Below are 27,936 nucleotides of genomic sequence, written 5' to 3'. Positions count from 1 at the left end.
GCTCTATAGATATCATCTGCATCTATTTTATTATTGATTTAAGACGTCTTTTATATCGCTTTCATTATGCAAATGTTTTTCAGAACATCCTATTCTCCACATTTACACAGGAAATTAATACAACATCAATATATCATATTTTGTCATACTTGTGTATTTATTTACTGAAACTTTCGGTATTTTGTCAGTCACTTTACTTAAATGTTGATCGAAAGTGCTGTTAAGAAACTGTGCTATTTTAAAACTGGTCAATCGCATGTTGTTTAGCGGCCATCACAATTGAAAAGAGAAACAGAAAACAGTTCTGTTAAGAAGGCGTAAATAATTGTTTAAATAATACTTAGCGATAATCTGTAGTCCTTTGACGTGAGCGCACTTGCACAAAAATACTGGCATATTTATTTATGGACAAACCTTTATTATAATTATTGTAAATTATTCGAGTGTGACAGAATGTTTATAACAGTTCTTTATTTTTAAGACTTGTCTACAGTAACGTGCACAATTCAGTCGTATGACGGATAACGGCGCTACAATCGTCTAACTTCTGAAGGGACTTCATAATTCGAGAGGTCTAAATGTGCTCCAAAGCAGGACTAACGTTTTCCCCTTGATTTATAGAACTGAAATAGACAGAATAAAACTTACTGTTCTTTGCAACGCGCGTGTTAAATTGTAAATCATCATGCTGAACTCTGAACTCTTCTGAGGTGGTGAATATTTCGTGTATTTTGAGCTTGTAATGGACTTAGTTCTCGCGTATCTTTGATGACTGTATAGTTTGGAGATTTTTTCTACCATTCTCGCAAAGCCCTCAGCGTAACTTTACTGCATTTGACAACGGCATTTTCCGTCTGTATTTTGATTGACTATCGTAGAATCACATCCCGTTTATTTTAAATGTCCTTCCTGGAACAAACTTTATTCAGTTACAGATGCTCGAACAGAACCCTTTTTATTAAAATATTCATTTAACTTTACTTTGTATATCTATGTATTTTATTAACTCGCAGTTCTAGTCAATGCATAGACTATTTTGATTACAGATTACAGCCACCGGTTATTATTTGCAGTGATTTAGCTGCAGTGCATGAAAGCAGACGTGCACGGCTCCACCCTATGACTACATCGAGCCACTCTTTTAAATAGAGCTGCGCATAGCTCAGGTACCTAAAGCACGGGTAAAAATGCAAGAGGTTTGCTCGTATGAGATGCTGCTTAGGAAGAGTAACTACTCAATCAGTAACCGTTAGGTACCGTAGCACTAGAACAGAATATCATCTCGACTAAGTAACTAATACATTCCTCTAAGTGTAGGTTCTCAATGGCGGGGCTGCCTTCAATTCATTTGTGGGCATGATATTTCCTTTGCAGACACAACATTGGTAACCACTCATACACACGCTGTATGTACAGAATAACACTGGGGGATTACATAGAAATAACAGAAAAGTTCTTTCAAGAGGCAGCACTTGCCAGAGAAGTGATATTCGCTACAGAAAGGTGTTGGTGAACTGTGTAAGTCTGCATTTGAGTCAACAGCCAATTATCTTGGAACACACTATTGACTGGGTAAAACTCCCGATTATTAAACAGTTTCTGGAGTAAGTTAGAACTCAAGAAATTAGTGAGACGACTGGCAGCTCTCGTGTTTCTGGAGTCGAAAGTTAGTGATCTACAGAGACGGACACAGTTATTCTTCCAAATTAAAAGTTATCAAGAATTAGCAAGCACCCTCCCGTGCACTGGAGTGGAATACTAATGAGTTTATATGTACGAAGATGGTATCTGTTCTTTCGGACATGTCCGAAGAGTTCGGGCAATGTGAGTGCATCTGCACTGAAGAAGATCATTGGCCGGTAAGCCTTATCTATATGAAGATGGTATCTATTGTTTCGGACATGTCCGAACTCTTACGGGAATCGGTAGATTGACTGCCGCGAGTAATGAGTATAGTGGGCAGGGGCACTAAAAATGTAGTGTGTGAACAGTAAGTTGAAAATGTGGGTCTCACGGGGAGCGTGCCAGAGACAAATCCTCTGTTTCCTTGGTGGCCGGATAGAGCGCCGGTCATGTAAGCAGGAGATCCCGATAGGAGCACACATTTTCAACTGTCCCCGTTGATATTTATCAACACCTGTAAGCAGCTAAAGGTCTGGATTTCGCTGTAATTTCACCAATAAGATTTTCCGGTTTCTGCAGGAAAGTGTTGCATTTTAGTGTCTCCCTACCTGATGAGTCGGAAGAGGCCCTGTATGAGGGATATTTTTGTTTTCAAGGTCTGCTCGGTCGCGAAATTAAAAGCACAGTGAAAATCCAATGGAGCTTTGTAAAGATGTGTTGCACAGTGTCTCTAGTATGCCCGTCGATGGCGTTACGTCGCACTTTTCAGTTCTGAGAGCACAGTGAGAACACAGAGATGCCTAGAAAAATAGTCTTCCGCCAAGCGAGAAATACGTTCTGTCAGTTGGTTTCTTCATGCTTAGAGAGGTCTGCGGACAAGATATCGATATATAGATATGTAGAAGATGTCGATATGTATCGACGTGCTTTTGCTCCTCCGACATATCGATATCGAAATGGCAATATCGAGTACCCATATTTTTATTTTGTATTATATTTTTTCGCAATTTTCGATAAATATCTGAAGTTGTTCTTTCGAAATTGTAATACAGCATAATTTTACTTTCACTGTGTGAAGGAGCCTTACTACTTTTTGAGCTTTCACCACGTCCAGTCTTTCTCTGTGACTGTATGAAGCAAGTACAGGTGGCACAATAAATTAAATAACAAGATATCCGATGTAAAGAAATAGCACACCAGATGCGTTTAAATGACAATTTTTAACGCAAATCTAAATGGCAATGCTGGTCTTTGCGGTGGGCGGGGACGCGTGAGAAGAAAAGCTAACGTAATCGGCGCTCGGCATTACCAACAGAAACTGCAGCGTTTAACTTCACCATGCAATTTTGACACTACAGCTGCTTGGTAGCTGGCGTTTGCAAAAATGAAAAAACAGGAAAGTTGACATGAAGTGTTCTAGACCAATCCGATATGCGAGGAAATCGAACAACGGGCCCATTGGACACCTTTTATTGTGCCACTTATCTGTAGCTACTATTGTTAGAAAAGTGGTCATTGCCAAGCATGAACGTGCATCATTTTCGTTTCAATTCTTGCTCTGAGGGGGATAAGCAAGCTGCTAGCTTGTCTATGTACAGAATACCTAATAAAAATCAATATTGAAATACATTGCTCTAAAACTGGCAGCCAATATTTTTATGGGGATATTTTTCCGATATATCGACATATAAGTAATTTTGATGCTACATTGAAGGCTGATGCAGATACTTTTTAAATATCAATAAATCGGATTCCCAATATTTTTAAAAATATCAACAGTCCTAGCTGAGGGGCTCCATCTGACTTCATACAGCCCACATAACGTAACAATTATGCGTGACAACAAAGTGCGGGAGTGGTGCAGGAACTTTGAAGCAGGACGCACATACTTTCAGGATACAGGCGGTCAGGGAAGGAAGTGAGTGTTAACCAATGATCTTGTAAAGCGAGAAAATCTTCTACGGAGGACAATTCAGAATAATCTAAAAGGAACGCTGTCACCAGACAATGTCCTTCTTCGTGACAATGCACAGCCGCACACTGCAGCTGCAACGAAGACGCTCTAGCACAGTGGTTCCCCAGCTTTCTTAGACCATTGCCCCTGGGTGTAATTAGACATTATCTAGTACCCCTGCCCTCCCCCTCCACCACATTATCACCAACTTTAACACCTAACTAAACTGTAGAATGAAGGACTTTTCTTGGAACATCTTTATTTTTAAAATGATGAAAGAAAAATGATATTTAGTTTGTGTGTGTGTTAGAATGAATGACGAAGGAATTCGTGGTGCATAGCAGTTGCTACCCACAATTCCTTCTTAGATAAGAAATCTAACTATCCACAATGAGGATAGACATTTGTTACAAAACATTCGTCTCCTGCATTACTCCTCTCCAATGTGGCACTTGCTTGATCTGTACGCTGCAACCCCATTTAAAATCAAACAGATTCAGATGTGAGCACTATACTTACTGTTTGTAAATCATTGTCCCTGCACACCTCACTTCTGGACTGACAGAAATTGGACGACTTCAGGCAATTAATGCTTTGTGTCTAACCACTCTAATAATAATAACACTGTGTACAGCCCTTATGTAGCACTGCTGTGTCGTGCTGTCAATTAGTTCATTTATCTGTTTCGAAGAGAGTAATGAAGCAATTTCTGGAATACTGCTGTTACTGTCTACAACCTGGAGAAGACATTTTCTTGAGATATTTGTCACCTTTATGTCTCACTTTTGTCAACAGCGATGTACGGGGCGAAGCACAACATATGTATGTGATGGATGGACTATGTGAGGAATCTGTAATCTCCACGGCATTAAAGCTGCTAATTAAGATAAAGTAATTATTGATAACTTACATAATCGGTATTAGAGTCTAAAAAACTGCGCTAATAGTTATGAACATCTGAAAATAATTTAGTTTCGTGACTGAAACAGAATTGAATCGTTTGGTTTTCACCTCCCTGAAAATTTAATTTTACCTCTCAGGGGTAATTATCTCCAGGTTCGGAATCATTGACTAGCAGCTTTTTCCATGGGAAGTGTCTGATAATCCACCCATCCCTTCGCTCACATGAACCGCTGGCTATGGGGATAGCATTTTCGCCCAGACATCGAGCTGCAAACCAACTAGAGAACAGATGGACACCACAGGTTTCTATGTCGAAGGTATTGGAAAGTTGGAACCACACTACGCCAAATGCCTAAGTCAGAGCGGCTGGAGGGTGGAAGGTGCAGCTGAATGTTGCTTTTCGTTTTCATCGTGGTTTCCACTTGAAGACTGATAGAAACTTGAAAAAAATAGCTCTCATATTAGAATAAAGAGCTCTTAGGTATACTGAGACTGTGTTGACAGAACAGTGGGCTTAGCTAGGTGCCAGGTGGTTATAATTAAAGAGCAGCTATTCATTGAGGTCCAGTGGGAGCTGTTATTACCGTATGGCAGCGAATTTGGTAGATACGCTAATGCATTAATGGAGAACCGATTTATGGTGGGAAAAACTTAGTTACAATTTTCGCCACCAGGTGCAAATCTGGCCCTGTACAGTGTCTCGTCGATTTCTCCGGTGCTAGTACTGAACAAATTGTGTAAGCAGCAGTAAATAATAAAATCAATATTATGCCTTTTTCACTTGTCTGACCTCTTCTGCCCACGTCCCGCTCCTAATCCGTTAGACATGGAAGTATTTCTTTACATCTTTCCTGGATTCACAGCGACAGATTTGCACTTGGTGGACAAAAATGGAACTATTTTTTGCAGCATAAATGGGTTCCGCATTAACGCGTTAGTATATCTACCAAGTTTCGCCGTCATCCAGTAATTACAGCCCACATTGGACCTCTGTGAATAGCTGCACTTTAATTATTACCACCAGCTATTTGTTTCCATGAAAATTTGAAATGTTGTGCTAAGAGTGGCTCTTGGCCATTGTAGTTTTCCAGTACTTTCCCGTTTTGGACACTTCTGTGGAATTTGAATGGCATGAGTTGGAGGTATTTTGTTGACTGTTAGTGGTGTACGTTTGCCAGTCTAGTAATAGGACGTAGGAGTCTTTTCGAGAGCGGTGTGACTGGTATGGAGCATTTATTATTTGTTTCAGTGTAGTCTCAACGATCAAAGTGAGGATGTCAACCCTCATCAAGTATGTACACTACTGGCCATTAAAATTGATACACCAAGAAGAAATGCAGATGATAAAAGGGTATTCATTGGACAAATATATTATGCTAGAACTAACATGTGATTACATTTTCATGCAATTTGGGTGCATAGATCCTGAGAAATCAGTACCCAGAACAACCATCTCTGGCTGTAATAACGGCCTTGATAGGCCTGTCCATTGAGTGAAACAGAGCCTGGATGGCGTGTACAGGTACAGCTGCCCATGCAGCTTCAACACGATACCACTGCTCATCGAGAGTAGTGACTGGAGTATTGTGACGAGCCAGTTGCTTGGCCACCATTGACCAGACGTTTTCAATTGGTGAGAGATCTGGAGAATGTGCTGGCCAGGGCAGCAGTCGAACATTTTCTGGATCCAGAAAGGCCCGTACAGGATCTGCAACATTATCCTGCTGAAATGTAGGGTTTCGCAAGGATCGAATGAAGGGTAGAGCCACGGGTCGTAACACATCTGAAATGTAACGTCCACTGTTCTAAGTGCCGTCAATGCGAACAAGAGATGACCGATACGTGTAACCAATGGCATGACATACCATCACGCCGGGTGATAAGCCAGTATGGCGATGACGAATACGCCCTTCCAATGTGCGTTAACCGTGATGTCGCCAAACACGGATGTGATTATCATGATGCTGTAATCAGAACCTGGATTCATCCGAAAAAATGACGTTTTTTCATTCGTGCACCCAGGTTCGTCGTTGAGTACACCATCGCAGGCGCTCCTGTCTGTGATGCAGCGTCAAGGGTAACCCCAGCCACGGTCTCCGAGCTGATAGCCCTTGCTGCTGCAAACGTCGTCGAACTGTTCGTGCAGATGGTTGTTGTCTTACGAACGTCCCCATCTGTTGACTCGGGAATCGAGACGTGGCTGCACGATCCGTTACAGCCATGCGGGTAAGATGTCTGTCATCTCGACTGCTAGTGATACGAGGCCGTTGGGATCCATCATGGCGTTCCGTATTACCGTCCTGAACCCACCGATTCCATATTCTGCTAACAGTCATTGGATGTCGACCAACGCGAGCAGTAATGTCGCGATACGATAAACCGCAAGCGCGATAGGCTACAATCTGACTTTTATCAAAGTCGGAAGCGTGATGGTACGCATTTGTCCTCCTTACACGAGGCATGACAACAACGTTTCATCGGGCAACGCCGGTCAACTGCTGTTTGTGTATGAGAAATCGGTTGGAAGCTCCCCTCATGTCAGCACGTTGTATATGTCGCCAACCTTGTGTGAATGCTGTGAAAAGCTAATCATTTGCATATGACAGCATCTTCTTCCTGTCGGTTAAATTTCGCGTCTGTAGCACATCTTCGTGGTGTAGCAATTTTAATGGCCAATACTGTATTAACAATGTAACAAAACCTGACGCTAGTCTGGGACTCCCGATAAAAGTCTCCGTGGTGATCGGTGGCGTAATACGTCATACGATTTGGCTCACGCGCCGCACACCACTAGAAACGCTCACATGTCGGCTCCGGACATTTGATGAAGACGAAGTCGGGGAACGTTTTAAACATTAAAAAAGATCAGAAGGCAGGAAAATATGGAGACGTATGTGGGGTACTGACAGTCTCGGCGTGGTACTCGAAGGAGCCGTGCGAGAAGTTGAGGCGGGCGACGTTCATGCCGGCGGCGAGCAGCTCGTCGAGCACCTCGGGCTTGGCGGAGGCGGGCCCCAGCGTGCAGATGATGGCGGTGAGCCTGGCGGCGGCGGCGGCGGAGCGCACGCTCAGCTCGGTGAGGTGCTTGAGCCGCGAGTGCGCCCAGGCCGCGCGGCCCTGCCCCGCGTTCGTCGCCACCAGCTGCGCCGCCAGCGCCCACGGCTGCTCCGGCGCCGCCTCCGCGCCCGCCGCCGGCTCCGCCTGCACCTCCCCGCCGCCCTCCCCTGAGTCGCCCATCTCCGGCGCCCTGCACACGCCGGCGCAGCTGGAAGTCCCTCCTTACAACAATGCGTGCTTCATTCACTGACAACTCTACAGTAAGAGGAATTTTTTTTGGGAAACAACCAATTTCAAATACATTCTAAGACAATCCAAATGGGGCGTAAATCAGTAACTGCGATGTACATGTATAGCGAAAAAAATTATTACAGTTTCAGGAAAACTGGAAGATTTATTCAAGAGGAAAAGATTCAAAAATCGAGCAAATCAATAACGCATTGGTCCATCTCTGGTCATTATACAAGCAGTTGTTCGGCTACACATTCGTTGACAGAGTTCTTGGACGTCTTCCTGTGGGATACCGTTCCACATTCTGTCCAACTGGCTCGTTAGATCGTCACATTACCGAGGTGGTTAGATGACCGTGCACTCAATGCATCAAACGTTCTCAAATGGAGAGCCATACGGCGACCTCGCTGGCGAAGGTAAGCGGTAGAACCTCTGCTGTTCGCGGGCGGTCATTATCTTGCTGAAATGTAGGCCCATGATGGTTTGCCATCAAGGGTAACAAAACGGGACGTAGAATATTGCGACGTGCCGCTCTGATGTAAGGGTGCCGCGGACGACAACCAAAGTAATCCTTCTCTGAAAACAAATAGCATCCCAGACCATCACTCATGGTTGCCGGGCCGTATGGCAGGCGATACTCAAGTTGATGGCTGGTTCAAATGGCTCTAAGCACTAAGGGACTTAACATCTGAGGTCATCATTCCCTCTAGACTTAGAACTACTTAAACCTTCCGGACCGAAGCGCCTAGAACCGCTCGGCCACAGTAGGCGGCACTCAAGTTGATGTTCCACTGCTGTCCGGGGCCTCTCCAGACACGTTTCCACTAGCTATCGGAGCTCAATTCGAAGGGGGACTCAGCACTGAAGACAGTTCTACTCCAGTCAATAAGATTCCACGACCAATACGTGTCTGCAGACGCCCTTGACAGTTGTGAGGTACCATCCTGAATTTCACCCGTCATACGGTTCGACAACCAGGAGTAATGGTCTGGGTTACCTTTTCATTGCATAGTAGGCCCCCTTGATTGTCGTCCACGGCATCCTTACGGGATAGCGGTAAGTCGAAGATATTTCAAGTCCCGTTTTGTTGCCCTTCATGGGCCGGCCGGTGTGGCCGAGCGGTTCTAGGCGCTTCAGTGCGGAACCATGCGTCTGCTACGGTGGTAGGTTCGAATCCTGCCTCGGGCATGGATGTGTGTGATGTCCTTAGGTTAGTTAGGATTACGTAGTTCTAAGTCTAGAGGACTGATGACCTCAGATGTTAAGTCCCATAGTGGTTAGAGCCATTTGCCCTTCATGGCAAACCATCCTGGGTTTATATTTTAGCAAGATAATGCCCGCTCGCAAACGGCAAGAGTTTCTACTGCTTATCTTACTGCTTGAGAAACCTTACCTCGGCCAGCGATGTCGCCGGATCTTTCCCCAACTGAGAACATTAGGAGCACTATGAGCAGGGCCCTCCAACCGTCTCAGGATTTTTGTTGTTTAGCGCGCCAATTCGTCAGAATTTGGCACGATATCCCTCAGGAGGACTCCAGCAACTCTATCAACCAATGCCTACCCGAACAACTGCTTCCATAAGGGCCAAAGGTGGACCAATGCAGTATGAATAAATCATACAATTTTAATCACTTGTTTCTATGTACATCACATCTACCGATTTCCGTCCCATTCGGATAATCCTTCGTGCTGCGTCGTTCTTTTGTCTTATGATGGACAGTTAAATTATAAGTCTTAAACTTCAAATACTGTTTTCTGGCGTTGACACAGACTCCTACTCGCTCCCTTTGCATGCTAACCAAATAGTGCAGCGTAGCATTTTGCCAACATTATGGAGTTTCTGACGGCCGCAGTGTCGCTAGGTGCCGTCTTCCATTCCTGGGCACCGCAACCCCACCCTGCGTGGCTGAGAAAATACAAAACACCACGCAACACCTGGACACGGCCTACGCGTGTCTTCTTCTTGTTACATCAACTTCGTAATCATCCTAGCCATCTTGCATGGGAGGCCGCTTTGACCAAACGGTTCTAGGCGCTATAGTCCGGAACCGCGTGACTGCTACGGTCGCAGGTTCCAATCCTGCCTCGGGCATGGATGTGATTGATGTCCTTAGGTTAGTTATGTTTAAGTAGTTCTAAGTTCTAGGGGACTGATGACCTCAGATGTTAAGTCCCATAGTGCTCAGAGCCATTTGAACCATATTGCATGGTCGGGTGTCAATGTAACTTCGTACTCGTACACGCCTTTGATGGGCATGTAAATGATTAGAACTGCAGTCCTCCGTGACAGATGGAACGGCCACCAGGGTGCAGTTGTGCTGTTGGTGTTTATTGTTGTTACCATGGCTGGTGGGATATAAAAGGGACGTGAACAGCGTCAGATGTTGGGTGATCGCTGTGAAGGACACAGACGCCTCGTTCTCGTGTGACGTGGCGTTATCACCACCTGATAAGAGTTCAAAGGCGCCATAGTGTTGATCTCCGTTTGGCCAGCTGCTCAAATCATCCGGTACCCAGATGTGGGGGTGGGGGGGGGGGGGTGGGGGGGCGGGGCGGCATTCAGACGTGACATTGGTCCGATATTGGGATCCGTGCTCATACTCGTCTTCAAGGTTCTTTGTTACTACGTCTGGGCGCCACGAGGGTGGATCACTACAATGTGCACCAAGCACATCGCAATCCGTTCTCATCTGCGTCTACTATCCGAGAACAAGTACTAAACCCCCTGCAACATTCTGTGTCATCCCGCACAGTTGGTTGGAGAATAGCAGCAGCTAGACTAGGCAATTACTGTCCCATGCATAGGCTGCCGGTAACACCACGACACGGACAGCTGCGCCTGGAGTGCTGCTATGATCGAGAAGCATGGACTGATGATGAATGGCGTCGCATTGTATTCAGCAATGAACCGCAGCTCTTGCACTACCTTGGACTACCATAGTCGTTGAGTATGGCGTCGACCTGAGGAGAGGTCCCATTTTTCATACGTATTTGAGAGTCGTAACAATGTTCCTCTTGGAGTCATGCGTTGGAGAGCCATAGTAGTGTGGTAGTGTGAGGGAACTGTGGCGGTACAATGGTACATCATGGACATTCTGCATCCTCATGTGTTTCCTCTGATGTGACAGTATCGTGGTGTCATTTTTCAACGGGTAAATACTCGTCCACACGGTAAGTGTCACTACGAACTGTCTGCTTGATGTTGAGGTACTCCCATGGCCAGTAAAGTCCCCATACCTGTCTCCAATAGAACATGTGTGTGACCATATCGGTGGCCAGCTCCGTCCCATTGCCAGTATCCAGACTATCAAGGATTTACAACAGTTGGAGGCTAAATTGCCTTATAAGAGGACACCAGGTCTCTACGACACTCTTCTCAACCGAATCAGTGCACGCGTCCAAGCCAGAGCAGTCGCAACGTCATGCCGACAAGTGGGTAGTCACAGATTCAGATAACTTGTCTGAAATGCTCGTCCAGCTAAAAATAGTGTTCAGGGGTACTGGACTGCTACCCAGCAAGTTAACAAGGTACTATCAGTTAAAACCAAAATCCAGGAAGTGGATAAAGAGGAGAACACATCGGTAAAAGTCTCTATCTTTTCTTCACATTGCTGAAAAAATTTCGTTCATGATGACGAGAGTCGTCCAGAAATTTCAAGTTAAAGTGGTCCCCCCCCCACTAACTGAAACTGCAGACCTTCTGGGATCAGTGAAGGACGATTTGTTGTTGCAGATGGCTGCAATTTACAAAATATTTCGCCAATGTGACATATTTCTATCGAAGAAACACGCCCACCGTGAAGGAACAGTCCACACTCGCCTTTTGTAAACAAACAAGTCTGCTGTAACTAAACATTGTATCATCAGCGGCCATTCAATAAAATATGATACGATAATAATTCTGGCCACAACAGCGTCTTTTTGGGACTCCATTATTAATGTATCCGTAGAAATACGTATGGCGGAAATCGTGATGAAGTATGATTGCGGCTGCCAGTTAGATAACGCGTGGAATACCATTATTTCCACGATTTGTTCTAAACGAAGAAGAGAGATTACGCGGATGGTCGTGGAAAGTGGCAATCCTAGGGACAGATCAGCTTCGCAGTTCCGCCAGCGAGGGCGCTGCCCGCAGGATAGTGTTATAGAACCTGTATAGGGAGATAGTGGCCAACTGGACGATACGGCGGCAATTTTTCTGCCAAACTGCGGGCGGGACTTTTTAATGGCCAGTAGTGGAGTACACACTCACCGAATCAAAAGCACAAGACAATATGGCGAAAACATTCGTTTAATGCCTTTCTTTACAGCTATAAAATACTCATAGTAGCCTACTACGTACAGCACAGGAAAATTTGATACAGTGGCTGTAAAAATTATTCGTTACTTGCATTTATCTCCTTTAAAGTTCGTTTACTAGACACATTGCAATGAAAGTAACGTAAATAAAAAAACATAGTGTATAGCATTTGTTTTGTATCGGAAATGCCTAACGCTAAAGATTTAACGTACCTGTATTACGTCAGATGAATGAAAGTCGTAAGCAGTTTTTTACTTGTGACATGCAAGAAGTGTGAGACGTATTAGTACTTCTTGTCACATCTTCAAAAAAAAATTACAAAAATCAGGTAATGTTAAATGTAGGCTACTGTAATAACGACCAAATATAACAAGAAAACTACGGTATCCCTTCTACCCCACAGTAAGTAGGCTTATTAAAAACTGTCTTCAAGAGTACCTACAATTATTTACTACGAATAATGTTTAAGCAACCACGACACATGCGGAAAACGTGCTTACAACTTGCCTGCGTCAACAGTCAGGCAATAATACTGAAACCAAAATAATGCCTAGTGTTCTGATTCGGAACCTGGCATCGTTTACGAACGTCTGCAGAACGAATTACAGATGTCAAAAACAATACTGTACAATTACTAACGTATTTACTTCAAACATGTAGGCCTACTGACTTCATCACAATACGCTTCATTATTTCAACTCGTATTTAAGATCGCAAACGCTAATTATGTACTAAAAACGATATACAGCTAAATCGAACATGCATGGACAACGCATAACAAGTCTTTCAATAATTCAAATAACTTCTAATCGTTTCCAAAAGTCCTCTGAACTTCAGTTTGTAAGATGTCCGAGCAGATGTAATTTCGATGTATTGCTCATGCGCTGCCTGCAATATGCAAGGTATAAGAGAATCTCTGACCAGAGAGCAGTGATGACTGCAGTAGGAACTGTGTAGCTGTAGCAGTTAGTTGTGGCTAGTCTGTAGTCTGCTCTGGTCTGGTCTGGTGTATCGTGTTGGGTGGCCGGTCGCGATGCAGCGATGCCGGAGCCTGAGTATTATTGTATAAGATAAAAAGCAGCCTCGCGCATATGTAGTAATGTTATCTCAACTCCCATGTAAATGTTTTAAAAATCTCGTAATAATAATCTTTCTCATAAAAAGTAACTTTTAACAACCATTCATTTCAAGTTAAAGAATTTACTAATTTCTCCCATCCATGATCATCCCGATTGTTGCAAAAGAAAAATCAGTTGCTTCCTTTCATAAATGACAAATCTATCAGCCAGCATTGCACAGGGCTGTGCCAGAAAACATTATTTTAAGAGCAGATATATATGCGTTATCCGGCGACTTCATTGAGGTAAGAATTTTTCTCTTTTTTATTCAGGATGATCTTTCAGGGCCATGACGCAGCACTGCTGACGTCCAAAATTTACCAGGTTAAATTCACAGTCAATTATTGAAAAGTTATAAGTGAGCGACAATTTAATTGAGAGGCTAGTTACATTGTATTGTTACCAGGTTACTGAATTTACTTTTTTTGTTGGGACGTTACACTGAATGTGAACGACATAATTATAATTTTTTACTGTTGAGAGGTTTAGGAATTTTTCTGTTTTTGAGCTTAGAATAAATGTGAATGAATTTTGTGGGGAGGTTAAATGTCAATGAATTTTCTGTTTTGAGGTTACACTAAAAGGGAATGAATTTTGTGCGGAGGTTAAATGGCAACGAATTTTGTTGGGAGGTTACGGTAAATTATTTTGTGGGGAGGTTAAATGTCAATGAATTTTCTGTTTTGAGGTTACACTAAATTAGAATCATATTCATATTATTTATTATATTTTGTGGGGAGGTTACACTAAACGTGAATATTATTCATATTATTTATTTTATTTTGTAGGGAGGTTAAATGGGAAATAATTTTTGTGGGGAGGTTACACTTGGGAATGAATTTTTGTGGGGAGGTTACACTTGGAATGAAATTTTTGTGGGGAGGTTACACTAAACGTGAATATTATTCATATTGTGATTCTTGAGTTTCTCCCGGCGTATTTGATAATCAAAATATCCACGGGTGTGCTGCCGGTCTATAGTGTCCAAAGGGCACAATATTTCGGCGAACATACATGTCGCCATCATCAGGTGAACTGACGGATTGAGCTCCTGTGAACGTGCCGGCACGGACATCCGTACGCTATGATGCTCAGAGGGAACTGGGTTCGGTCGCGGCGGCGACCGATTTAAATACCCTCCGCCCGCGGCGCGCTCCCTCCGCCGACCGCGCCACGGTCGCGCGGTGGAACAGATTGCGACGGCGTCTGAGATGACGTCGGTTCCCTCTGAACAGCCATAGCGTACGGATCTCCGTGCCGGCACGTTCACAGGAGCTCAGTCCGTCAGTTCACCTGATGATGGCGACATGTATGTTCGCCGAAATATTGTCCCCGGTGGACACTATAGACCGGCAGCACACCCGTGGATACTTTGATTATTATTCATATTATTTATTTTATTTTGTGGGGAGGTTACACTTGGCGACAATCGGCCAGGATCGTATTTTCTTTGTGAATTTCTGAGAAGTAGTCATATATCTGTTCTTATTTACTTAAATGTAGTTTGCATCTGGCGCAACGCATTTACTGATTTGTCACTCTTTCTTTCACAGATCATCGGCAATTTATTGCTCTTTGTTGTAATTGTGTTTGTTCCATTTTTGCTTTGTCTTTATTTCATTTTTGTGCTTAATTTTGATTTGTGAAAAATGCCGCGAAAAATTGTTAACAGTACATCGCGATGTGCAATGAGTGAAATAGCCGACTCGAATAATTTGACCGATAATACTTGCGACACTCAGTGTCTTAATGATAGTCCTCCATTTACAGACAATAAGTGCGTGCCGATCACTAGTAATGATTTTAATCCTAATAATCAGCAAACGAATTCAATTGTGTCCACTGTTAATTTAACGACAATTGATGACGTGTCACTTTCCATTACAATGAACGCTGCCCAGCTTGAGACACCCGATTTGCAAAATTTACGTAACGAACAGATAAATGTTTCTAGCGAAAGTGAACAGTGTAGTCAAAATATGTCAGATTTATTTGATTCCGATGTAGCGACCAACGGTGCACATCCGATTGGCAAACCTTTTTGTGAATCAGAGAATGACCAAATGGTTACACAAAACGTGACAAATGCAGACACACCACCACACAGCTCAGAGAAAAGAGTCGCTAATTTTGGCTTGGATCAAGTTATGGCATTATTGCTACAAATTAATGAAAATAATGAAAATCTCAAACAACAACTTAATGAAAAACTAGACAGCTATTCCAAACAGTCGAATGATAAACAAGAGAACAATTTCAAACAACTTAGTGAACAGATTACAGCCGTTGCCGCGCAATGTCATGATACTAAAGAACAATTACGTGAGGAAATTAAGGCTTTTGCTAGGAGCAGTAGTGAAGAAATTAGATCCGTAGCTCAAGAATTAAGTAATACACATGCAGCCACAACTAAATTACTTAGAGATGAAATTAGTGCAGTCGCTAAACAATGCTCTGAAAACGCAACACAGTTAGGCGATGAGTTTAAATTAATGTCAGCAGAACTTTCACGCACACTGGATGCAAAAGTAGACGCGAAATTTGACCAACAGAACAGCCAAATTAACGAACGTTTTAATCACCACCTACACAACAGTGAAACGCGTTATAGTAAATTTATACAGGAACAGAATAAAGTAAAGCAACAAGTCATGGAAACAATTACTGTACAGAGACAGGAAGATAAGCGTAAATTGTTTACGAAAGCAAAAACATACGTAGACAACAACATTGCTACAGTATCAGACGAAAGTAATACTATCAAACAGTTGAACACTGAATTGCATGATGAAATCGCCGATCTTAAAACAAAAACAGACACACACACACTAGACTTTCAGACAATGACCAACAGACTTGAAAAGTTGGAACTAATACAGGATCCCGATGCCATTAAAGCAGACGTTAAGAAAGTGAATAAAATCACACGTAAAATACAAAAACAAATTAATGCTTGTGATACTAAAAACGATGATCAGGTAAAAGTACTGACTGAAAAATATGATGAATTGGTCAGTCGTATTGATGTTATCGAAAGTAATAATGACACCAAATCAGACGATACGTCACCAGTTCCGTTTAATCAAACACCCGAATTCCAAAATTTACAGCAGACGATCAATGAGATAGGTTCGTCTAATAATACATTACGTAGAAAATTATCATCTTTACAGCACGAATTGACGGAGATGAAAAATATTTCAGCCTTTAAAACATCACAGCATACGCCACTTTCCGAACTTTTGTCAGACTCACACAGCCAGTATAATTTAGGTAATTTACAGAGAGTACGTGACTTAGATTCCGAACAGTCACAGACAAACAGATTATCATCCAACCCTGAACCTGTTCATACATACAGAGACGATAATTTTGATTACAAGCACTTTCTATCCGTGAGAAAATTTAAGGTATTTAAAAATGACAGAACACAGATTCATCCTTTGGATTGGATACAACAATTAAGCTTTGCTTTTCCACCAACTTGGCCCGTAACATACAAACTTGAATTTATTTGCAGTTTTTTGGAAGGCGAACCGGCAACTCGTATGAGACCAATCGCGAGACAATGCTACTGCGTAGAAGAATTTCAGAATGCTTTTCTGTCAGCGTATTGGTCGAAGACGACACAGCGCGGAATCAAGGATCAACTAATTAGTTTACCGAATTATGAGAACTCAAATTTTCCCACTGTCACGCAATTTTTTGAACACATGGTCCAACAAAACCTGTAGTTAAGTGAGCCATACAGTGAATCTGCACTTATCCAATTGTGTATTTCTAAATTACCACGATCGTTAAGAGTATCACTTTTAACAGGTCAGCAGAAAGAAAATATTTCGGCATTTAGAGATCTGCTACAGCTTTTGGAAGTTCAGCAATCAGACTATTCTTTCGTAAACAAAAATTTTTCACATCATAACCAAGGCGAACAAGATACAGTAATTACGATCAGCCACGCTATTTCAATGGCAAGGGTGATCGACGCTCCAGGCATGACAACCATTAAAACAAGCGTTCAGTGCATAGTGCTGTGGAATGTGGAAAAAAACGCAAATTGGCGTTCATAAGAAGAACAACAACACCAAAAATGCAACAGGAGCGTAATATGTAAGAAATTGTCCACGCAACCTGCCACTGATGATGCCTTGCAGAAAATAAAGGCGAAACGCGTATGGCACCAAAATTCTGTTTTATTCAGTTGCTGTCAGACGGTCCATAAGTAAAAATTATCAATATACCGTAATATTACACGCAACTGAGGAAGACAGGACTACAAAAGTTGAAGATGACAACCACCAGAACTTCAATAACAGACAAAATTTTAGTTATCAGTATCGGCAAAATTATCAGCAACAGGAACCACATTTTGGTAATAATAGAGGTTTTTCCCAACAACAGCAACAAAACCAGCCGGTTAGCATACCTAACCAACAATGTAATGTGCAAGGTCAACCAAGCTTTAATGTTTCGCCGCCTACACGTATTGCGTCGGCTCCGACAAATAGTAACGCACAGCAACAAGGAAATCACTACGTACAGAAAACACATCATTTCAACTCGTATCGCAACGCGCCGTATAGCAATGATTATTATGACAGACGTAAAAGTAATGAGCACAATTTTCAGCGTAACAGTCGGTCTTACCAGCAGCAGAATCATCCACAACAAATTATCATGAATGAACCAGACAGTCGGTACCATCCCGAACGTAATACGTCAGGAAGAAACAACAGAACAGTACAAATAGTTGAAATGTCACAGCTTCCTCCCGCGAATAACAGCACGTCAGAAAGAATTTGACTAGATACAGTACAGGTTGCATCTTCCAGCAACGCAAGCAATGCTTTTGACACAGAGAATCTCGTTCACGAAAATGTTATTACTTTTGACGACATCCGAGACACACTTTTGCAGGAAAAACCAGTTATTCAAAAAACCATTTCCCACCCTGTCATTGAAGTAAAGATTGGATCATCCGAATTTTCGGCAGTAATCGATTCTGGATCACCTATGTCAGTTATAAATGAAGAAACTTTCAACGAATGTAACAAAGAGAATACCTATCCTACGTTACCATTAGGCAAAACTAAAGTAAAAGGAGCAGTATCTAGTAAAGGAGTAGATGTAAAATTACAGACACACTTATCATTTTGTATTGCATGTCATATGTTTCACTCAAATTTTTGGATTGTTCCCTTGTTGACAACAGACGTTATTTTAGGTACGAATTTTCTTCTACAACACGACGCAATTATTGACTTTCAAAATTCGTATTTAATGTTAAAGGATGAAAATGTACAACTGGCATTAGAATTTCAGCACTCTTTATCTGCAGAAGAACAAACAATTAATCGGACAGAGGTCATTTCTGCATCGCGTTACATATACTGTCATTCCACATTGTTCACAGATACGTACGTACTCAACTATAATACTCCAGACGAAGCCGACTATGACGTTATGCAAATGATTTCTGATAAAGTTAAACAGAGCAGTGCAAATACAGACGACGAACGTTCAGAGCTACGCAAAATTCTTTTACAGCAAGCTCCAGTTTTTGACAACATCCCTGGTACTATGTCCGGATTTATGTATGAATTTCAAAATGGTTCAAATGGCTCTGAGCACTATGGGACTCAACTGCTGTGGTCATAAGTCCCCTAGAACTTAGAACTACTTAAACCTAACGAACCTAAGGACAGCACACAACACCCAGCCATCACGAGGCAGAGAAAATCCCTGACCCCGCCGGGAATCGAACCCGGGAACCCGGGCGTGGGAAGCGAGAACGCTACCGCACGACCACGAGATGCGGGCTATGAATTTCAAGTTAAACAGCACGACACATTTAAAGCCAAACATTATCCCATTCCGTATATTCACAGAGATCAAGATAAGAAAGAATTGCAAGCTATGCTTGACCAAGGTATTATTGAACCGGCAGTTAGTCCGTATATAAACCCGCTCCATCTTGTTAAGAAAAAGGATGGTTCACTGCGCCTCGTACTTGATTCACGTCACATCAATGACATTATTATTAACGAAACAGATCGCCCACAGACACTAGAAGAACTTCTACAGAAATTTCATGGTACTGCTATTTATTCCACGTTAGATTTTAAATCGGGATTTTGGCAAATTCAGCTTCATCCGAACTGCAGAAAGTCACAGCTTTTCTCTGTTTTGGTGACTGTTATCAATTTTGCAAATTACCGTTCGGTTTAACAATTTCTTCAGCAGCGTTTATTCGCGGTTAGAATACTATACTTCCGACAGAATTAAAAGACAGAATCACAACGTATGTAGACGACATTATTATTGCAGAAGCTAACTGGTCTGAACACAATTTGATTCTTGAACAACTGTTACAAACTTTTCGTGCACAAGGACTCACAGTTAATCTTAGCAAATCACACTTTGGCAAAACTTCGATAAAATTTCTTGGACACGTAATTTCAGCAGAAGGCATTGCGCCTGACCCGGAAAAACTTCAAGCTTTACGTGACATTACTGTACCTACGACGAAGAAACAACTACGCAGCTTTTTGGGTTTAATTAACTTTTTTCGTAAATTTATTCATTACTCTGCTTTAGACACCCCTAGATTATGTCAATTGACAGGTAAAAACGCTATTTGGTCCTGGGATAGCCAAGCGCAGTCTGAATTTGTCAATCTGAAACAAACTTTGTTGAATGCACCACTTTTATCACATCCAGAACTTACTAGAAATTTTTCCATTGCCACCGACAGTTCTAGCACCGCTTTAGGTGTGCACATTTTTCAGGAAATTGAAAAAAAATGGTTCAAATGGCTCTGAGCACTATGGGACTTAACAGCTATGGTCATCAGTCCCCTAGAACTTAGAACTACTTAAACCTAACTAACCTAAGGACAGCACACAACACCCAGCCATCACGAGGCAGAGAAAATCCCTGACCCCGCCGGGAATCGAACCCGGGAACCCGGGCGTGGGAAGCGAGAACGCTACCGCACGACCACGAGATGCGGGCGGGAAATTGAAGAAGATGGTTCTACAGTAATTAAAAACATCGCGTTTGCGAGTCGCATTCTGTCACCTGCTCTGAACGCAATTATTCTGTTACAGAACTTGAAACATTATGTGTTGTATGGGCATTTACGAGATTTCGGCATTTTCTTTATGGAAGACATACAACCGTTTACACAGATCATAGAGCTATCCAGTTTTTACTTTCCACTAAATTTACACACGACAGGTTAAGCAGATGGAAATTCTATCTACAGGAATTTAATTTTACAATTGTTCACTTTCCCGGTACACAAAATATTGTAGCAGTCGCACTATCCCGTTCTCTCAGCAACAATCAGCAAGACATCGCAACCAACTTCTGCCAAGCAAATTATTTGCGTCACGTATATTCAACAAGTTGCATTCGAAAATTTTATTTCGGCATCATTACGAGACATAGCACAAGAGCAAAGCAAAGACAACGTATGGAAAGAAATTAAACACCTTTGGCAAGATAGGAATAATGTTACCATCAGAAACCATTACACTGTACGCAATAACATTGTTTCGCCGCTCACACCCTGACAGCAACAACTGGTTACTATGCATTCCTGACGAGCTTGTTAACAAATTAATTTGGTATACTCATTTAAGTTACGCACATTACGGAGCCAGAAAATGTTTTCTTATACTGAGACAGAACTGTTATTTTGTCAACATGGAGAAACGTATTCGACGAGTTTTAGCGTCATGTAAAATCTGCCAGAAAGCTAAGTCAGACACGACTTCACATATTCTTCCGTTACATCCCATTGTACCCGTTAAATTGAGACACATGGCCGCTGTAGACATTTTTAGTCCGATTCCCAGATCTAATAGAGGTTTTTGTTACATCTTTGTCGCTGTTGAACTCACTTCGAAACTATTTCGAATGCATTTGTAAAACGTTTTTTATCCCATGTAGGACATCTATTGAAAGTAATTTCCGACAATGGACCACAGTATTAGGTTTTAATCGACGAAACCCTGACATAATGCTACATTGATTATCATGGACGATTCTGGCTTCCTCCAATGTTTATTGGATTTGGTGATACCAAAACCATAGGCTCCTCGCCCATTTGCTGACGGTTTCACCTAATTTTGATTCTGGGAATATAATATCTGTTCATTCCAATGTTAATTAAAACCTTCTTCATATTGTAATAAGTTTTATATGGACTCAGTTTCAGTTAAGTATACAATGATAAGCCAAAACAGTATGATCACTGGCCACCGCGACGTTGGATACCGCCTGGTCGCTTTGCGGTCGCGTGGCACGGTAACATAAGAATGTAAGCCGAGCAAACACGGACGAGGGACCACCCTAGCGAAGAGATGTCACAGTTTTTCCTGTCAGAGCGGTCACAGTTATTAGTAACTGACGGAAAGTCATCGAGTAAAAAGTCATTTCTGGCGTTCCCCAAGATAGTGTAATAGACCCTCTGTTGTTCCTTATCTATATAAATGATTTAGGAGACAATCTGATCAGCTGTCTTAGATTGTTTGCAGATGATACTGTCTTTTACCTTCTATTAAAGTCATCAGAAGATCAAAACAAATTGCAAAACTATTTACAAAGATGTATGGCGCGAAATTTGGCAATTGGTCCTAAATAACGAAAAATGTGAGATCATCCACTTGGGTGCTAGAAGGAATCCGTTAAACTTCGGTTACACGAGAAATCATTCAAATCTGAAGGCCGTAAATTCGACTAAATACCTAGGGATTACAATTACGAACAAGTTAAATTGGAAAGAACAGATAGAAAATGTAGTGGGGAAGGCTAACCAAAGACTGCGTTTTATTGGCCGAACACTTAGAAAATGTAACAGATCTACTAAAGAGACTGCCTACACTACGCCTGTCCGTCCTTTTAGGAGTACTGCTGCGCAGTCTAGGATCTTACAAGGTAGAATTAATGGAGTACATCGAGAAAGTTCAAAGAAGAGCAGCACGTTATATATTACTGCAAAATAGGGGAGAGAGTGTCAATGACATGATACAGGATCTGGGGTGGATATCATTAAAAGGAAGGCGTTTTTCGTTGCGGTGGAATCTTCTCACGAAATTTCAATCACCAGCTTTCTGCTCCGAATATGAAAATATTTTATTGACTCCTACTTACATAGGGAGAAACGATTATCACAGCAAAAATATTGGAAATCAGAGCTCGAACGGAAAGGTATATGTGTTCGTTTTTTTCCTCGTGCTTTTCGAGAATGGAATAATAAAGCACTATTAAGAAGGTGGTTCGATGAACCCTCTGCCAGGAACTAAAGTGTGACTTGAAGAGTATCCATGCAGTTGTAGATGTAGATGGAGACTGAACGAGCATCTCGAAAACGATGAAGCTGGTCGAATGTTCGCATGCTACTGTCGTGAGCATCTACGGAAAGAGGTAGAAAGACAGTGAAACTACCACTATGAGCTAAATAGCTGGACTTTCACGACTCTTCACAGAACATGGAGTTAGGAGGCTTATCTGCTGTGTAAAGTACGATAGATGGTGACCTGTGGCATCTCTGCCGAAAGAGCACAATGCTGGTGCACGCACAAGTGTTTCGTAACACACAGCTCATTGTTCAGTGTTGAACGTTGAGCTCCGCAGCAGACCTCCCCTACGTGTCCATATGTTGACCCAACGACATCGTCATTTGAGATTTCAATGGGCAAGGGACCACCGGGGTTCGTCCGTTGATCAGTGGAAACGTGTTGGCTCTTCAGATGAATCATATTTTTGCTACACTAGGTCGATGGTCGTCCCGCAAACGACGTCATCGAGATGACCGGCTGTTCGAAACGGGCAGCGCACCACGGACGCAGGCTGGTGGAAGCAGTATTATGCTTTGCTTGTGTGGTACCTGTGGTAGTAATGGAAGACTCGCTGACAGCTGCGAACCACCAGCACGATTTTCTGCTTAATGTCTTCCCCGACGTCGATATCATCTTCCAGCAGTATAATTGTCTCAGAGCCAGAAACGCACTACAGTGGTTGAGGAGCGTTTTAGTGAACTCGCGTTGATGTCTCGGCATCCAAATTCTCCCGATGTAAATCCTATGGAACCCATCTAGGTCGCTACCGGGCCCCATCACCGCGTATGCAAATCAACAACACGTTATTTACGTGAATTACATGACCTGTGCGCAAACATCTATTGCCACATGCCTCCGCAAACCTGGGTAGCAATTAACTGTCGGGTACATGATGCGTAGGATCAATAATGTATTTCGTTCCAAAGACGAATAAACAAGGTATTAAGCAGGTGGTCATAACGTATATCTGACGATTCCTTTTCAGTGATGCAATTTTGGTAAAAATATTTTGTACAAAGTAGATGATATTTCGCCTCAGAATTCCATCGACAGTACGAACGTACTTCCGTTTGCCTGATAAGAATATTCGACGAAGTCGATTCTTGTGTTTTATCACTACAACCTGTTGTTGGAAACCCTTACTTCGTGAGAAAGCGTGTGTTAATCGCGGAAGGCAGCAACCGAACGTCAGATTTCTTTCGAAAATATGATAAAGTTATCAGGCGCTCCCAGACTTTCAAGTTGCGGTTTCCTGCAAAGCGCTACATATTTGCACTGCTACGGATGATACCGGGGGACTGCCACGCTGCTTTCCTGAAAACTGATAGACCTCTCCGGTAACTAGACTTCGTCCAACAATCCAAAGCAGCTGTTACGCCAGCGATTGTTAAATTTGTTTCATATTACAATGCACATTTTTAACTTTTCTCACTGGCTCATGCAGCCTTAGACAAATATATTTGGGGATGATAGACACAGAGATATCTTACAATACGATGACTGTGTCCTCTTCTGCAAAGAGGAGACATCCGTGTAACACAGGCAGAAGGCGGCCACCAGTGGCAGAAAATGGCTGGCATTTGTAAAGGTAAATAACCTCCCACCCCCGACCCCCCCCCCCCCCAAAAAAAACGGTTCTGACATGGCACTGATATTTCATACTTTTACTAAGTATTCCTTCTAATGCGCAGTGAATTATACGCTTCTGCTCGATATAATGATTGCTATCGACAGGGGACCTCAAACTGATTCCATATTTCTAGATTTCGAGAATACAGTCCGTACTAACTGATGGAAAGTCATCGAGTAAAACAGAAGTGATATCTGCCTTTCCTCAAGGAATTGTTATAGGCCATCTGCTGTTCCTAATCTACATAGAGACAACTTGGGCAGCCCTCAGATTTTTTTGCTGGTGGTGTCGTTCTTCGTCTAGTAAATTCATCAGTAGATCAAAAGCAACTGCAAAATGGTTTAGGCAAGATATCTGTTCGGCGCGGAAACTGGCCATTGACTCTACATAATGAAACGCTGTCAGTCCAGCTAAATTCCTAGCTATTACAGTTACAACCAACTTAAATTGGAACGATTGCATAGAAAATGTTGTGGAGAAGGCGAACTAAAGACTGTCAGAAGGCGAACTAAAGACTGTGTTTTACTGGCAGAACACTTAGATGTAACGGTCTACTGCGCTTGTCCGTCTCCTAGAATATTTCTGCGCGGTATGTCATCCGTACCAGATGGGATTGATGGAGAACATCGAAAAAGTTCAAAGAGGGCGGTTCGTTTTGTATTATTGCGAAATATAGGAGAGAGAGCCACAGATATAAGACGCGAGTTCAAGTAGCAATTGCCGGCCGCAGTGACCGAGCGGTTCTAGGCGCTTCAGTCTGGAACCACGCGACCGCTACGGTCGCAGGTTCGAAACCTACCTCGGGCATGGAGATGTGTGATGTCCTTAGGTTAGTTAGGTTTAAGTAGTTCTAAGTTCTAGCGGACTGATGACCCCAGATGTTAAGTCCCATAGTGCTCAGAGCCATTTGAACCATTTGAAGCGGCAATTATTAAAGCCAAAGCGTTTCTCGTTGCGGAGAGATCTTTTCACGTAATTTCGGTCACCAACTTTCCTCTCTGAATTCAAAAATACGGGACTGCTACAAGTCACTCATTCGTTTTCAAAGTTCTATATTTTCGTTAGTATTACATGTAAAAATATATCTGATGCATAAAGAGAACTATAAACTCACCAAATTTGCATTTTGCACTCTACAAATGTTCTATGAGTGCTGCTGTGCCTTCACAAAAGAAGACGAAATAAATATTCCAGAGTTCGAATCAAGAACAGCTGCCAACATGAGTAATGTAGAAGTAAATATCCTCGGAGTAGTGAATCACTTAATAAAAGCAAGTCTTCTGGCGAGACTGTATACCAATTAGGTTCCTTTCGGGTTGGACAGGTCACACCAATATTCAAGAAAGGTGGTGGGAGTAATCCACTAAGTTACAGGCCCATATCGTTAACGTCGATATGCAACAAGATTTTGGAACATATATTGTGTTCAAACATTATGAATTACCTCGAAGAAAAGGTCTATTGACACACAGTCAACGTGGGTTTAGAAAACATCGTTCCTGTGAAACACAACTAGCTCTTTACTCGCACTAAGTGTCGACTGCTATTGGCAAGGGATTTCAGATCGATTCCGTACAGGGTGTCCGAAAAGTCTTTCCCTGGTTACATAAATTGATAACTCAGGCTAGAAGTAAGATACAAATATGAAACTTGTGTCGAATTGTTTACAACTATCAAAGTTTTTTTTCTGTTTTAGGTTCGCAGTACGTAGTAGTGGATGAGGTGCAGTGCGCAAGAAGCCATGTTAACCAATCAGGAGAAGGCACAGTGTGTCCTGTGTTACCATGAGACACGATCACCAACCACAGTGCAGAGACACTTCCAGACAACATTTGGAAGGAATCCACCTGATGTTAAGAGCATTAAAGCCTGGTATGAGAGGTTCAAGAACACAGGATCGGTTGCTGACCTTCCGAGGTCTGGTCGACCAAGAATCTCAGCAGTCATGGTGGAAGCTGTAAGGCAGTCTTTTCTGCGAAGTCCGAAGAAACCGGTGCGCAGGGCCTCACGTGAATTACAGATGCCAAAAAGCTCTCTCCATGACGTTTTACACGAACGTTTATTGTTTCGTGCATACAAAGTGCAAATCGTTCAGGCCTTGTTGCCCAATGAGAGTAAACGTCGATATGACTTTGCGGTCGAAATGCTATCACGTATTGAGGACGATGATGGTTATCTCAGACGAATTGCCTTTTCCGACGAAGCGACCTTTTTTGTCAGTGGAGTAGTGTATCGCCATAATGTGCGCATTTGGGGTTCACAACCCCCCGGCGAAGTCATGGAGTGCACCAGAGGCAGTCCAAAGGTGAATGTTTGGTGCGCGCTATTGCACGATCGAATTATCGGGCCATTCTACCATCACATCTGCAGTGTATCTGGACATGTTGCAACTGTATGCAGTTCCTCAGCTGCTTCAGTATCACCCCGATTTTTACATAATCCCATTAGACTTCTTTTTATGGGGTTATGTCAAGGACGAGGCCTACCGAACACGTGTACCATATCTTAAAACCCTGTGGCAGCGGATAACCACAGTCGTTGAATCGATCCCTCCAGTGATATTGGCTAATGTGTGGACGGAAATTGAATATCGCCTAGATGTGCTACGTGCTACCAAGGGTGCTCATGTGGAAGTTTACTGATGTGTGAAAAAACTTTGATAGTTTGTAAACAATTAGACACCAGTTTCATATTTGTATTTACTTGTGCCGGCCAGAGTGGCCGAGCGGTAATAGGCGCTTAAGTCTGGAACCGCGCGACCGACGCGGTCGCAGGTTAAGGTCCTGCCTCGGACATGGAGATGTGTGATGTCCTTAGGTTAGTTAGGTTTAAGTAGTTCCAAGTTCTAGGGGACTGATGACCTCAGAAGTTAAGTCCCATAGTGCTCAGAGCCATTTGAACCATTTTTTTATCTGCTTCTAGCCTGAGTTATCAATTTATGTAATCATGGAAAGACTTTTGGGACACCCTGAATTCTGGATTTCCGGAAGACTTTTGACACTACCACACAAACGGCTTGTAGTGAAATTGCGTGCTTATGGAATATCGTCTCAGTTATGTGACTGGATTTGTGATTTCCTGCGCTACGGTCGCAAGTTCGAATCCTGCATCGGGCGTGGATGTGTGTGATGTCCTTAGGTTAGTTAGCTTTAAGTAGTTCTACGTTACAGGGGACTGATGACCTCAGATGTTAAGTCCCATAGTGCTGAGTGCCATTTGAACCATTTTTGTGATTTCCCGTCAGAGAGGTCACAGTTCGTAGTAATTGACGGAAAGTCATCGAGTAAGACAGAAGTGATTTCTGGCGTTCCCCAAGGTAGCATTATAGGCCCTTTGCTGTTCCTTATCTATACAGGGTGTTACAAAAAGGTACGGCCAAACTTTCAGGAAACATTCCTCACACACAAAGAAAGAAAATATGTTATGTGGACATGTGTCCGGAAACGCTTACTTTCCATGTTAGAGCTCATTTTATTACTTCTCTTCAAATCACATTAATCATGGAATGGAAACATACAGCAACAGAACTTACCAGCGTGATTTCAAACACTTTGTTACAGGAAATGTTCAAAATGTCCTCCGTTAGCGAGGATACATGCATCCACCCTCCGTTGCATGGAATCCCCGATGCGCTGATGCAACCCTGGAGAATGGTGTATTGTATCACAGCCGTTCACAATACGAGCACGAGGAGTCTCTAAATTTGGTACCGGAGTTGCGTAGACAAGAGCTTTCAAATGCCCCCATAAATGAAAGTCAAGAGGGTTGAGGTC

At 42.6% G+C, this 27,936-nt stretch overlaps 1 protein-coding gene across 1 annotated transcript in view; it reads right to left on the bottom strand.

Moving 5' to 3' along the window:
* Nucleotides 1-7,717, bottom strand: part of LOC126440775 (pyruvate kinase-like) — an 84,968-nt gene extending 77,251 nt beyond the window's left edge. Inside the window, exon 1 of the mRNA XM_050090676.1 lies at nt 7,388-7,717. Within this exon, the coding sequence (XP_049946633.1) occupies nt 7,388-7,717 (330 nt within the window). The remainder of the gene's footprint in view (nt 1-7,387) is intronic.
* Between the last annotated feature and the right edge of the window lie 20,219 nt (nt 7,718-27,936).

Source organism: Schistocerca serialis, chromosome 1 (genome assembly GCF_023864345.2).
Source record: "Schistocerca serialis cubense isolate TAMUIC-IGC-003099 chromosome 1, iqSchSeri2.2, whole genome shotgun sequence".
Taxonomy (NCBI): domain Eukaryota; kingdom Metazoa; phylum Arthropoda; class Insecta; order Orthoptera; family Acrididae; genus Schistocerca; species Schistocerca serialis.
Note: the sequence above shows the minus strand (reverse complement) of the source record. Positions and strands in the feature narration are given on the sequence as shown.